The 12210-nt window shown below is 46.6% G+C and overlaps 1 protein-coding gene across 5 annotated transcripts in view; it reads left to right on the top strand.

Moving 5' to 3' along the window:
• Window positions 1-12210, top strand: part of LOC108928970 (kalirin-like) — a 155875-nt gene that overhangs the window by 49550 nt on the left and 94115 nt on the right. For 4 of the 5 annotated variants that reach the window (XM_029258165.1, XM_029258163.1, XM_029258164.1 and 1 more), the window contains exons 2-5: window positions 3466-3540; window positions 4802-4916; window positions 6903-7095; window positions 8481-8969. In XM_029258165.1, the coding sequence (XP_029113998.1) occupies window positions 3466-3540; window positions 4802-4916; window positions 6903-7095; window positions 8481-8969 (872 nt within the window). The other variant, XM_029258166.1, reaches the window with a different exon arrangement.

Here is a 12210-nt window from a genome sequence, read left to right as displayed (position 1 = left end):
TACCCCCGTCTGGACCGTCCTACGACGTCAGCATCCACTCTGAGTGCGAATTCATTTGCATTGTTTTCATTGATTTCTTCTCTCTTTTCTGTCCTGTTTTTTTCTTTGCATTAAATATCAAATAATAAATAATATATATATATTCTGAATATGGTATGTACGTATGTATCACTTAAGAGTGGTTGCTAAGCTTAAAGCTACAGAAGAGCTGAACAGGTGCAGGTACATAGCCATGACTGGACAGCTCTAGAATTAGTCCTCGGAGCTCTGAGCTTCTGGATCTTTTTCATCCTGCGGCTCCAGCTCTATCTGAAGAACCTTCCGGTTAATTTGGGTGATGGTGAATACTCGTTTGTACCAAATGCTGGGCTCTGTGTGATGGCGCCCCTCAGTAACCCCTTGCAGATCATCCGGTGTCATGTCATGGGGACTGGAACAAAGAGTCTTGCCAGGGTGCCCTGGGTACTTTAATGTTTTCAGATGGTGCAGAGGGACCGTCTGACACTCACTGCTCCTTGTTCCCTGTATTTCTGCTGGCCTTGGGAAAGGGAGAGTTGTACTGTGTGATGCGTGGAGTGGGCTCACTAATGGGTATACTGGGAAAATGGGTTGGAAAGCTGTGAAGGAGAGAGAGAAAGAAAGCGAGAGAAGCAATCCAGTAAATATGACTGGAAGCTGTTCTGCATTTGTGACTTTGCCCAGTTGGAGGAGAGGAGCAGGAAATCATGGAGATGGTACATGCAGCTATGGCTATTGTTGGAGTGTACTTTCTTTTTACAATTTCTTTACGATTCACTCTTTATTATATCATCATGGTTTACTTCAATTACATACATACATCTTCAGAACCACCTGTCCCAGGGAACCAGAGCCTACCTGGTAACACAGGGCGTAAGGCTGGAGGGGGAAGGGACACACCCAGGATGGGACGCCAGTCCATCACAAGGCACCCCAAGCGGGACTCGAACCCCAGACCCACCGGAGAGCAAGATTGCGGTGCAACCCACTGTGCCACCGCACCCCTTACTTCAGTCATTCTTTACTTATTCTTTATTATATTATTCCCTGTATCGTATTCATTTATGTCTTTCATTTTTACTCCATCATATTATAACTTGCAGTACACTTCCTTACTTCCCATTCTCTTTTGCAGAATATTCTAGAAGAACGCACCTCAGTTAGTGGTTTATTTCATTTGATGGGATTGACTGTAGAAGACCGCTGGGTGGTCTGCGCTCTTGATAAAGGGGTCGAGGGGCTATAAAAGATGATGAAGAGACTGTGGTCGGGGGTCTGCCATGTGCAGCGGGGGGACGTCTGGGTAGACTCTGCAGAGCTGTAATAAACCATAGTTTTCAAGCGTGTTTGAGCCTTGTTGAGACTCTTCTGAGCAAAGATTACGTTTAAAATCTTCTGAAGAGTTCTTTGAACCTCTGCTCAATGACATACAGCCTCTAACCCAGATTAGGTGGCTGAGATTCTTTCGTGACCTCATTTATTTCCTTAACGGGTGCTTTGATCCAAGCTGATGTACATAGTTTACACTTGTACCTACTTCTTTTTGTTATGTTGCACTGGTGTTTTATTCAGGTAATTATGGTTAAGCACTGCAGTCAACTGGACCCTCTTGAAAACAGTAATTACGGGAAAAGTTGGAGGAAAAAGTAGGAGAAATTGACCAGTAACCAAATGGATGGATGGATGGACTCAATGGACATACCCCGTTCTACACTAAGTGCGGGACACAGGTGGAGGACAGAACATTCTGGCAGGATTCTACACATGTGCTCAGCAGAACACCATATTCAAGTTCAAGTTCAAGTTGCCAATGTTAGGAGATGATTCTTTTGGTCCCTGACACACCCCTTTGGTATCAAGCGTTGAGATGTTCTTCCTGAGTGAACCTGGGAGGAACATCTCATTCATAGCTACCTGAGATCTGTTGATGATCTATGAAAAAATCATGCAGGCTCAGGTCAAGCTCAGGTCTTTCGACTCAAAGCTGACGGCTCTAGTCACTACACCACCTGCTGTCCGTAAGAATGGTAGTAAAGAAAGAGCTCCTCCGCAACTCCTACGAGGGTCGAATATCCAACATTTTGCTGTTCAGACACACCCCAGGTTGCGATGGTGCAGAGAGCCCACAGAGGGAAGCGACCGACATTGTTTGAGACAAAAAACGGAAAAACACACTGTAATAAAGCACCGTGCGTTTTTCTGCTCTTATCGCTCCATCCCGAGCGCCCTGCTGCGTTCCGCTCTTTATGTCTGGGCCAGCCGGTGATTAATGGATCTGCAGGGACTCTGCTGTGGGGATTCCAACCCCGCTGTTGTTGATGCTATAGGGAGATAGGCTGATGAGAATGACCAAATGCCAGGCTGGATACAAAGATCTCAACAGCATGCAGCCATTTCCCAGAACACCCTACTGCTGCGCCACAGAAACAACAAAAACAGTACTGAGCCAGTAGGAGGCGCATTGGTTAATAGTCTCCTAATTGACATTTTTACTTCCATTACAAAAAAAAGTGGAAAATTTGCTTGTGTTTTCTACCTGTGTAAATACTAATAGCGGAATACAGTGTTTGGTTTATTTTTTTAAACTTTCACAGATTCATTTATGAAAAGCAATATACAGGGATAATAGGTTATATAGGTATATTGTTTATATAATAAGCCACTTATGATGACTCCCCCTTTAGACAGTTTTTTAAGCAATCCAGGGTAAATGCCCTGACAAAGGACACTAAAGGACAATGGGAATTATTATTATTATTATTATTATTATTATTAGTAGTAGTAGTAGTAGTAGTATTGTTGTTGTTGTTGTTAGTATTGGCACCTACACTCAGGATGAATGAGGACAGGAGCTCTGAATTTTTTCAGTCTTTTGGGTACAAATACCAATATAAAAAGAAATTATGGGTGGGTGAAGGACCTATATTAATAAATAATTAACTAAGCAATTATTTGAGTACTTTTCTCTTGGTACTACAGCAGTATTTGAACTTGGAACCTTTAATTATAAGGGAAAACATGAATCACTACACCACCTACTGCCCTGTTACAAAACACCTGAATGGTAAAAATGTAGTACTTTACCTCTCTGTGACTGTATGAATGGTATCGATGCCGGTGCTTCAAGATATGTGGAGGAGCCGTCTAGCACACCGTGATGCTGGAGCTCTTGCCATGATGGCAACAGTTTCTGTGAAATTTTGTGCCCATCGGGCAGATTGTATTTGTCGAACCCCTGAGCTGAAATCCATCTCTTTGGCCAGTAATGAGCCCTAGTTTTGTTGCAGGGATTTTAACAAAGGATTCCTTTATCATCGCTGGGATCAATGGTGGAAGACAGGGCTGATCTGTTACTGAGAGCAATGCTCATGCTGGGACTGGACTCACTGGTCCTCTTTCCCATTCTTGCCCCCCTCCCCCCCTCCCTCCGTCCCTCCATCCATCCAGGGTCTTTCAGGAACGATGGCATCAGGGCGTCCGATGTCTTACCTTTACTGAAGGAGAAGGTGGCGTTTGTCTCAGGTGAGTGCACGCCGTGCATCATGTCTGTCTTCTCCAGGATGCAGATGTGAGACCTATCCAGAGATCCTTCAGCAGAGCAGTCTTCTGATTTTAATTATTCATAGTTTTACTTTTTGACATATTTTGATATCTGAAAACTACAAAGTGCATTTAGAGAGTCTGGTTTTTCTTTTTTCCAAATACACCAGCCGTAGAATATCATTACAAATGTACACTTGGTGCATATAATGTCACAGTGTCACCCAAAGCAATGATGATATGATGTCATGCAGCCACATGGTGCCCCGCTTTGAATCCTAGCAAATGTCACATTTGTGATTTTGGCCGTACTGAAAAACCAAGAGGGTAAATTAAGGTAAATGAGTTATCATGATGCGGTGCGATGGCGCCGTGGGTTTGGCCGGGTCCTGCTTTCTGGCGGGTCTGGGATTCCAGTCCTGCTTGGGGTGCCTTGTAATGGACTGGTGTGCCATCCTGGGTGTGTCCCCTCCCCCTCCAGCCTTACGCCCGGTGTTGCCGGGGTAGATTCCGGCTCGCCGAGACCCTGCTCGGGACAAGTAGCTTCCACCAATGTGCGTGTGTGAGTTATCACCCCATCCGCTGATGATTTGCAGCCAATGCCACCACGTGAGACTGGTTCCCATCCCAGCAATGACTTCAGCTACACCATTAAGAGCTGTTTTGGAAAAGCAGCCGCCTCAGCGGCTCCAGAAGGTCCCACCCTGACCGTCCCGTGGACCCGCGTCGTGTGATGGTTCTGTCCCCATGCTCACAACCTAGACCTCCTCCTCCCTATGGGAGTCCACCTCCAGAAGCTGCAGCAAGAGGCGTCAGACATGGCCATTTATCACCGACCCTGATTAATGACAATTAAAAGACTGTGTGATCAATATGCTAGTGAAGTCCGGGAGGGACGCTACAGGGGTAGAGCTCCCCCTCGGTGTAATGAAGTACGTACTCAACTCCGATTTACGTTCTGTCATCCTCCTAATGGGTTGTTTCTCCTACCGTAGCCCTGGGACTGTCCACTGCAGACATCCCTCTTCATGTCGGGCACAGGGGTGCTCTAGCCTTGAGCGCAGATCTTTTCCCAGAAGATAAGCATTAATTACTGGTTGCATTTAGTTTCAAGATAAAGATGAGCATATAGGGTTCGAGTGGCATGACCAGCTTGTGGCAGACAGGGGGCAGTAGCAAAAAGTTCCAGTGGTCCTTTCTACTCAGCTTCCATGGTAACACAAACTCATCTCATGTCTCCCAGGTGGTCGAGACAAGAGGGGGGGGCCTATCTTGACCTTCCCGGCTCGGAGCAACCATGACAGGATAAAGCAGGAGGACCTGCGGAGGCTGGTGACATACCTGTCCACCGTGCCGAGGTAAGGCAACCAGGAAGAAACTGCTACACCTCACACCTCACCGGCTACTTCATGTTTGGGCTTTCATTAAACAGTCATGAACCACCAGACTCCAGAAAGCACCCTAGATCTTTAGCTGTCTTAATGATCTGAGTTGTGTGAAATGGAACCTCAACACGATCTTTAAGTGACTGGTCACTCACGAAGACCGGTTGGATGTAGAGTTGTCAGAGATGTACCAAAGGAGACCTTCTCTCAGACATTCAGCTGTTGTCAGACGTTCTGTTCGTCTGAACAAGCATAGCCAACTCTTCATCATCTCCAACGATGGAAATCGAGCTTTGAAGTTTCTTTGGTTTCTGGCCAGTTTTATTCGGAAAACGGTTCCACGGTTTGCTGAGACAATGTGGTAAAATCAGGGCTACGGATGAGTACACTCCCTAGTATCCTTGCTGAGAGATTTGTCCTTCGTGTACTAACAGTAGTACATGGTTCAGAAGGATGGTTGACCATCCACCTTCAGCCTGCCAGTGTGTGATGGGCATGTGGCTGTAAACTCAGAGCACCGTGTGACCGTGAATCAAGGATCAATGAAATTGAACCGCTGAGCTGGGGTCCCCGAGGCCGTAGTACAGTAGCCCTGTCACCAGCTGCAACCTGCGGCCTGTTTGTTCAAATCCCTGGACGGTAGCCTTTGCGCTAAAGCCTTAACTCCAGGGCCGTCCTCACGGACGCGATGAAGCCACCCCCTTTGCTTGACGGCTGCTGAAAAATACATCGTCATTGATTGCTGGGACCAGCGATGTGATCGAGTGACAAGGGGTGCGTTCCGGCCAACCGAGACCTTTCTGTGCTGCGGTTCTGTTTGTTCTCCACGTGGTCGATGAAAAAGGACAAATGAGCTTCTGAGAGCCCACACCCCCAACACGTGGCTGTTTTAAATTGATCTGTTTTTCTGTACACATTACTAACATGCTAGTTGGTGGCACAGCAGATGAGTGCTGTTGCCTCATAGCTCTTGGGCTGAGGTTTCCGATGTAGCTTCGAATCCTCCTGTCTGTGTGGGGTTTGCATGTTCTCCCTGTGTTTGCATAGGTTCCCTCTGGCTGCTCTGGTTTCCTCCCATGGTCTGGAGACAGCGAGTCTCTTCCGTACCCTATACGCGAGTGGTTGTCCGACTTTGGCTCCATGGCACCTCCTCTGACAATATGTTACCATGTAGCTTGGGCTCTTACCTCAGGGTGAATATTTCACCAAGATTCTGCTAGGTTTTTTGAAATATAGGTGGTCCCCGACTTATGATGGTTGGATGTACGATTTTTTCGACTTTACCATGGTGCGTTAGTAATAGACATCCAGTGGAAACAGTACTTTGAATTTTGAATTTAGATTTTTCCCCGGGCAAGCAATATTCTGTCACGATGTTGGGCAGCGGCACCGGTCAGCATCTCCCAGTCTGTCACACAGAGGTGTGTATTAAATGTATTTTCAACTTACCATATTTTCGAACATAACCCCATCATAAGTCAGGGATCACCTGTACCTGTTTTTTTCCAGCTCAAAAAGGTGAGAATTCTAGGGTACCTGTACAGCTGCATATCTGGGCTGCTGCGATGAGATGGATCCTCAAAAAAAAATGCTCACACCCAGAGCATTTTAACAAACGCGTTCTTAAAAATCAATGAGGTCGACTCTCTCACCAGCCTGTTGGGCGTTCAACAATTTGGACCTAATTAACTGTACAGTTCCAGAGGAAGTCGGCGTACCATGGTAGTATGATGGATTCTGATTCATAAAGGGCAACTAATGGGAAAGAAACCTCTTTTAAACCTGTCATTGATTTTAAGCAGTAATAGAAATAATAGTTGTAATAACTTGCTCCCAGAATGCAAGGGGTCAGTTCCGATGTGTAACGATTTGCTCCCCAGTTGGGCCGCTTAATGCTCCCGCCATCATTTTACGGGGGTGCCGTCGGTCCAACCTCTTCCCATGTCCCTCCCCCCACAGCGAGGATGTCTGCAAGCGCGGCTTCACCGTGATCATCGACATGCGCGGCTCCAAGTGGGAGCTGATCAAGCCGCTGCTGAAGACGCTGCAGGAGGCCTTCCCTGCCGAGATCTGCGTGGCGCTCATCATCAAGCCCGACAACTTCTGGCAGAAGCAGAAGACCAACTTCGGGAGCGCCAAGTTCAGCTTCGAGGTGCGCCAAACGCCAAGTTCAGCTTCGAGGGGCCGGCGCCAAACACATGCCCCCATCTCCATACACACAGTGACATCCGCATCCCTTCCAATTCATTTGGTTCTTTCTCATTATTATCATGAGTGTGTCAAAGACAAATTATATCTTAACATATTTTAACATCCACCTTTAAAATGAGATGTCAGAAATTGTGTAATTAAATTTTAATTGGTCTTAAAAGTTCTAATTAAAAGCAGTAATATTCAGTAACACGTTTCGTTTCTGCTACTTGCATAATTACACTCTGTAATGTTTCATGGCCACACTGGAATGTAAGGGTATAAAGAGTGTGCTGTTTTACTTACGGGGGGCGGGGGGCTTGGCCGGGTCCCGCTCTCTGGTGGGTCTGGGGTTCGAGTCCTGCTTGGGGTGCCTTGCAACGAACTGGCATCCCGTCCTGGGTGTGTCCCCTCCCCCTCCAGCCTCGTGCCCTGCATTGCCGGGTTAGGCTCCGGTTCGCCACGACCCCGCTTTGGACAAGCTGTTTCACTCAGTGTGTGTATGTGTGTGTGTGTGTGTGTGTGTGTGTGTGTGTGTGTGTGTGTGTGTGTGTTTTATTTACACAGCAGACCGAGGCATTACTTACAGTTCCCGCTTTCCCCAATTTATACAGTGTTGCTTAAAAGTATGTGAACCCTATAGGGATGGTGATTATTCTTGTGTAAAATATTAAAACAAACTTATAAAATATAAATCTTGAGTAAAATCTAAAGCTATAAAATGAAATCACAACATTGGGTTTCACTTATTTTTGCACCTGTACTACCGTGTTTCTACTACACACATGATTTTCTCTAAAGCAACATGTAACTGGTCATTTCTCACCTGTTATGCCACATGAGAATCACTGCTTCTCATTAAATAACCATTTTGTTGCAAAACTAAGGGACACAAGGGCTTCACACACTTTCAAGCAGCGCTGTATTCGTGAATATTTACTTACTTCTGCATGTTTTAACACAAGTTGTTATTCTGGAAATTGCACCTGCAGCATTTAGAAGTATCATTATTATTATTTGTTAACCGACACCAAGTTACAAGATGAGGTTTTAACGCTAAGCTACTTATTGTCATTTCCCCATTTATACAGCTGGGTAATTTTTACTGCCTCAATTCAAGGTAAGTCCCTTAATTAAAGGTACAGCAGGACATGGGACTTGAACTTAGCTCCTCCATTTACGAGGCAACAACTCCACCTGCTACTCTACCCTGCCCACTGCCCTATCATTGATTTAATAATGAATGCATTGATAATAATGCATTTAATTGATAAGGCATGTGGTTAATAACCTCAGCTCTCCATGCATCATCTCCATGGCATTCCTTTTCGTCTTCTGCCCTCCCAGACAAGCATGGTGTCCGTGGAGGGGTTGACCAAGCTTGTGGACCCCTCCCAGCTGACGGAGGACTTTGACGGCACACTGGAGTACGACCACGAGGACTGGCTGGAGCTGCGGGTGTCGCTGGAGGAGTTCACGGGCAACGCGGCGCACCTCCTCTCCCGCCTGGAGGAGCTGCAGGAACAGCTGGCCAGGAAGGAATTCCCGGCGGACACAGAGGCCTCGCGGCGCCTCATTGAGGAGCACGCACAGCTAAAGAAGCGGGTGATGAAGGCGCCCGTGGAGGAGCTGGACCGCGAGGGTCAGCAGCTGCTGCAGCGCATCCGAGCAGGAACCTCCGGCCGGCCCGACTTCCAGAGCCTGGCGCCCAAGGTCGCCGCCCTGCTGGACAAACTGCACTCAACGCGCCAGCAGCTGCACCAGGCATGGCACGTTCGCAAGCTGCAGCTGGACCAGGGCTTCCAGCTGCGGCTCTTCGAACAAGACGCAGAGAAGGTGAGACCGGCGCTCCGCTAGATCCTGACTGGCCGAGTATTCTCCATGACTCACCAAGATGGTCATCCATTACGTCTGTGTTGTAAATAAATACAAATAAACGTATAATAGATAAATCAATGCAGAAATGATTAAATTTGTATAAAGCATGAAACAGTCATCTCTGTAACAAATATGACATGCTTGCTTTTTTCCGTAAGATGTCACTCATTGAAAGGAGAGGGTATGGCCGTTTTGGCAAAACTGTAAAAAATTCTGAACATTAGAAGAAGAACACTGGCAGTGTTCAGTATCAGTGTCGGTGTCCCGGAGAAGCGAAGACTTGGAGATTCATTTTGGAGACTTTGAAATGTTTATTATGATTATGAGCAATTGTGTGTGAATTGATGGAGACACAGTCTGGCACTAAATGCGAGTGGTACACGGTGTCCTGCGACTTCGTTTGAGCACAGCGACACCATTGCAGGAATGAATACACAGCTGTCAGCCGCATGTCCGAAAAATCCACACAAAGCCATCTCTAATGTCAGCATAAAAAAAACAGCAGCTATATTTTTAATGTGAAAATAGAAACAGATGTTTACTAAAATGCTACAGGAATTGTTTACCACCCACCCAGCCCCTACAGGTAAAGACATCAAGTGATAGGATTCATCACTTGGAGCCTCACAGCCAACTTCCTTACATATTTGTATTATTCATTTCCATTTATTCATTTCGGCAACGCTTTTCTCCAAAGCGACTTACAATGTGAAGTCACATTACCCATTCATACAGCTGGGTAATTGTAGTGTTATCTATGCAGGGTAAATACCTTAATCAAGGGTACTACAGTGGGAGCGGGATTGAAACGTGGATCCTTCGGATGCAAGGTGGTGACTCTAACCACTACGCCACCTGCTGTCTGTTTTTCTGTAACACTGGAAATGCCCCCATAGAAACCCCTTTCTTACTGTGTGGCTCACTGCCCCAGACGATTGAATTTCCAGTGTGTGATTTACCAGTATGGTGGCTTTCCACCTGTGTGGATGGGATTCTCAAGGAATGTTCTTCAGAGGAGCCCCAGCTTTGGAGGACCTCCAAGCTGTCAGAGGACGAGGGTTCCAGCCCTTTTAGTCACCCTCAGCAGTCTAGGAGAAGCCATCTGGTCTTCAGAAGAAGATCAATGATAAAAGCCCCATCCTATCAAAGACGTGTCTTTTATCCCCCTTCCCTCTATCCCAGCATAGAGGAACTCATCTGAAGTGGTCAGTTGGATGTTGGCAACAATATCTGAGCAGGATCCTGTGGTTAAATGGCGTGAACTTTGTGTGTTGTGGTCTCCCGTTGTCGCCGAACGAAAGCATGAAAATACGGACGAGGCTCCTAAGCCCTGGGAGACGGTTTCAATAAGTGTCTCATTCCCTGGATGCGTATTCAGTTCACACATTTAAACGCTGAGGGTTCAGGGTCAAGTGCTGGGGCTGTCTGCAAGCAAAGTGTGTGAGTTTTAAAGCGACACACAGAACAGGAACAGATTAATTACAAGGCACTTTTCTGGTTTTCATTTTCTTGGCATGAAGCATTTCGGGCATACAAATGATCATTTCCGCACTTCAAGTAGCAAAGCCTTGGATGGTCTTTAACGAGAAACATTTCCACAAACACAGTACCTCAATTATGTACAATGTGTGTGTGTGTGTGTGTGTGTGTGTGTGTGTGTGTGTGTGTGTGTGCCCGCCCCTCCCTTGTTGCTCACTTCCCACGCACCCATTATGATTTTCCATAAGGCGCGTTGCATTTGTTGCTGTTGTTCAACTTATTGTTAAAGGACGTCTTTCCATCTCAATACGTTCGCTTAATTAAATTTCTTCTGGCGCTCCTCACCTGCTGTCCACATGCCCAAAAAGGTACGCCGTGCCGTGCGAGCAGGGACATTACAATCTGTCTCTTCATGCAGCGAAGAAAAAAGTCAGCAATCGGTTTGGAAGTGGCAAAGTAGAACCACATGCGCACCGACACTGATGGGATTGAGAGACGCTTGATCTTTGTTTTACACAATGTCTTCCAGTTGGAGCTCCAAGGAGCCTTATTGCAGACAAATAGGAAGGTTTGTCAGTGGACTGGGAGGAAGTAAAAATGTGGTCGAAAGAGAGTGCTTTTCACAGTGAGGATACTAGGTCGCTCGTTGATTCTTGTACGTCGTTTGTTATGTACATATCCACAGATGGGACTTTCTCAAACGCGTCTGTCTCACGGTGTCTCCGAGCATCATCGGAGATGGAAGAACACGGCATCGCTGAAGTTGAAGTGGCAGACTTGTGGAGGCAGAGACAAAAACCATCCTAGCGTTAGCCAGGCCAGGAAGTGGGTTTGCGATGCTAACGTGTGCTAGCGCATGCTAACGTTTGCTGGCGGAAGGCGCTATCGCGGTGGAACAGCTGCTTCAAGGCTGCGGTGGCATGCCAGAGGTTATGCCATTAGAGAGTGGCCAACCCACTGACAAAACGTCCATTTCACCCCTATCAAGGACGGGACAGAAGGACAATAGCCTCCGGATTAAACAGCCAGGCCCTCATTTGCATAAAATCCGTTACTTGCTGATTAAACAAGTCCCCTGTTTAGACACCGGGTGATTTATATCCATTTGTTACCAAAGGCCTGGCTCTGTGTTTGCTGTGTGACCCGCAAGGATGTTGGATCGCACTTTGGCTATCGCCTTGGCTGTTCAGCATACTGTGAATTAGATTTAGGAAAATGTTCTCTAGATCTTATCGTAGGGCTTCTGCATCATTGGATGTTCTGTAAAAGTGAGCCATTTGTCTTGAGCTGGAAGGTCTCTTCTGGTTTATGTGTGATGTGGAGCGCTTCTCAAATGTCCTTTCTGTGGAGGGTTTCATACCAGGTTCTGAGGTAGGTGACACGCTGACCGTGCTCCTGGGGTGTTTTCTGCAGCCTTGTTTTGGATTATGCTCAGAAACGTAAACAAATTCGTGGGAAACTCAAAAAAAGACCTCAGAGCAAAGATTAGCTGAGATGCTTCCTCAGAGGAGCCCCAGCTGTGGAGTCCATCCACACGGCTTGCTGAAGTCCATCAGGTTGAAGAATGAAGAGCGAATGCTGGTTTGTTTCTCCTTAAGTCGTGAGCTCACTTCCGTGCAAACATTCTCGGTCAGCCTCATGAACCTTAAAGCAAACCAGATGAGAAAATTGTCTGTTTCAGTAATGAAAACCTGTAGCATTTTCACTCACACTTGTGGCA

The sequence above is a fragment of the Scleropages formosus genome, chromosome 14, assembly GCF_900964775.1.
Source record: "Scleropages formosus chromosome 14, fSclFor1.1, whole genome shotgun sequence".
In the NCBI taxonomy this organism is placed as follows: domain Eukaryota; kingdom Metazoa; phylum Chordata; class Actinopteri; order Osteoglossiformes; family Osteoglossidae; genus Scleropages; species Scleropages formosus.
This window is presented reverse-complemented; position numbering and strand designations above follow the sequence as displayed.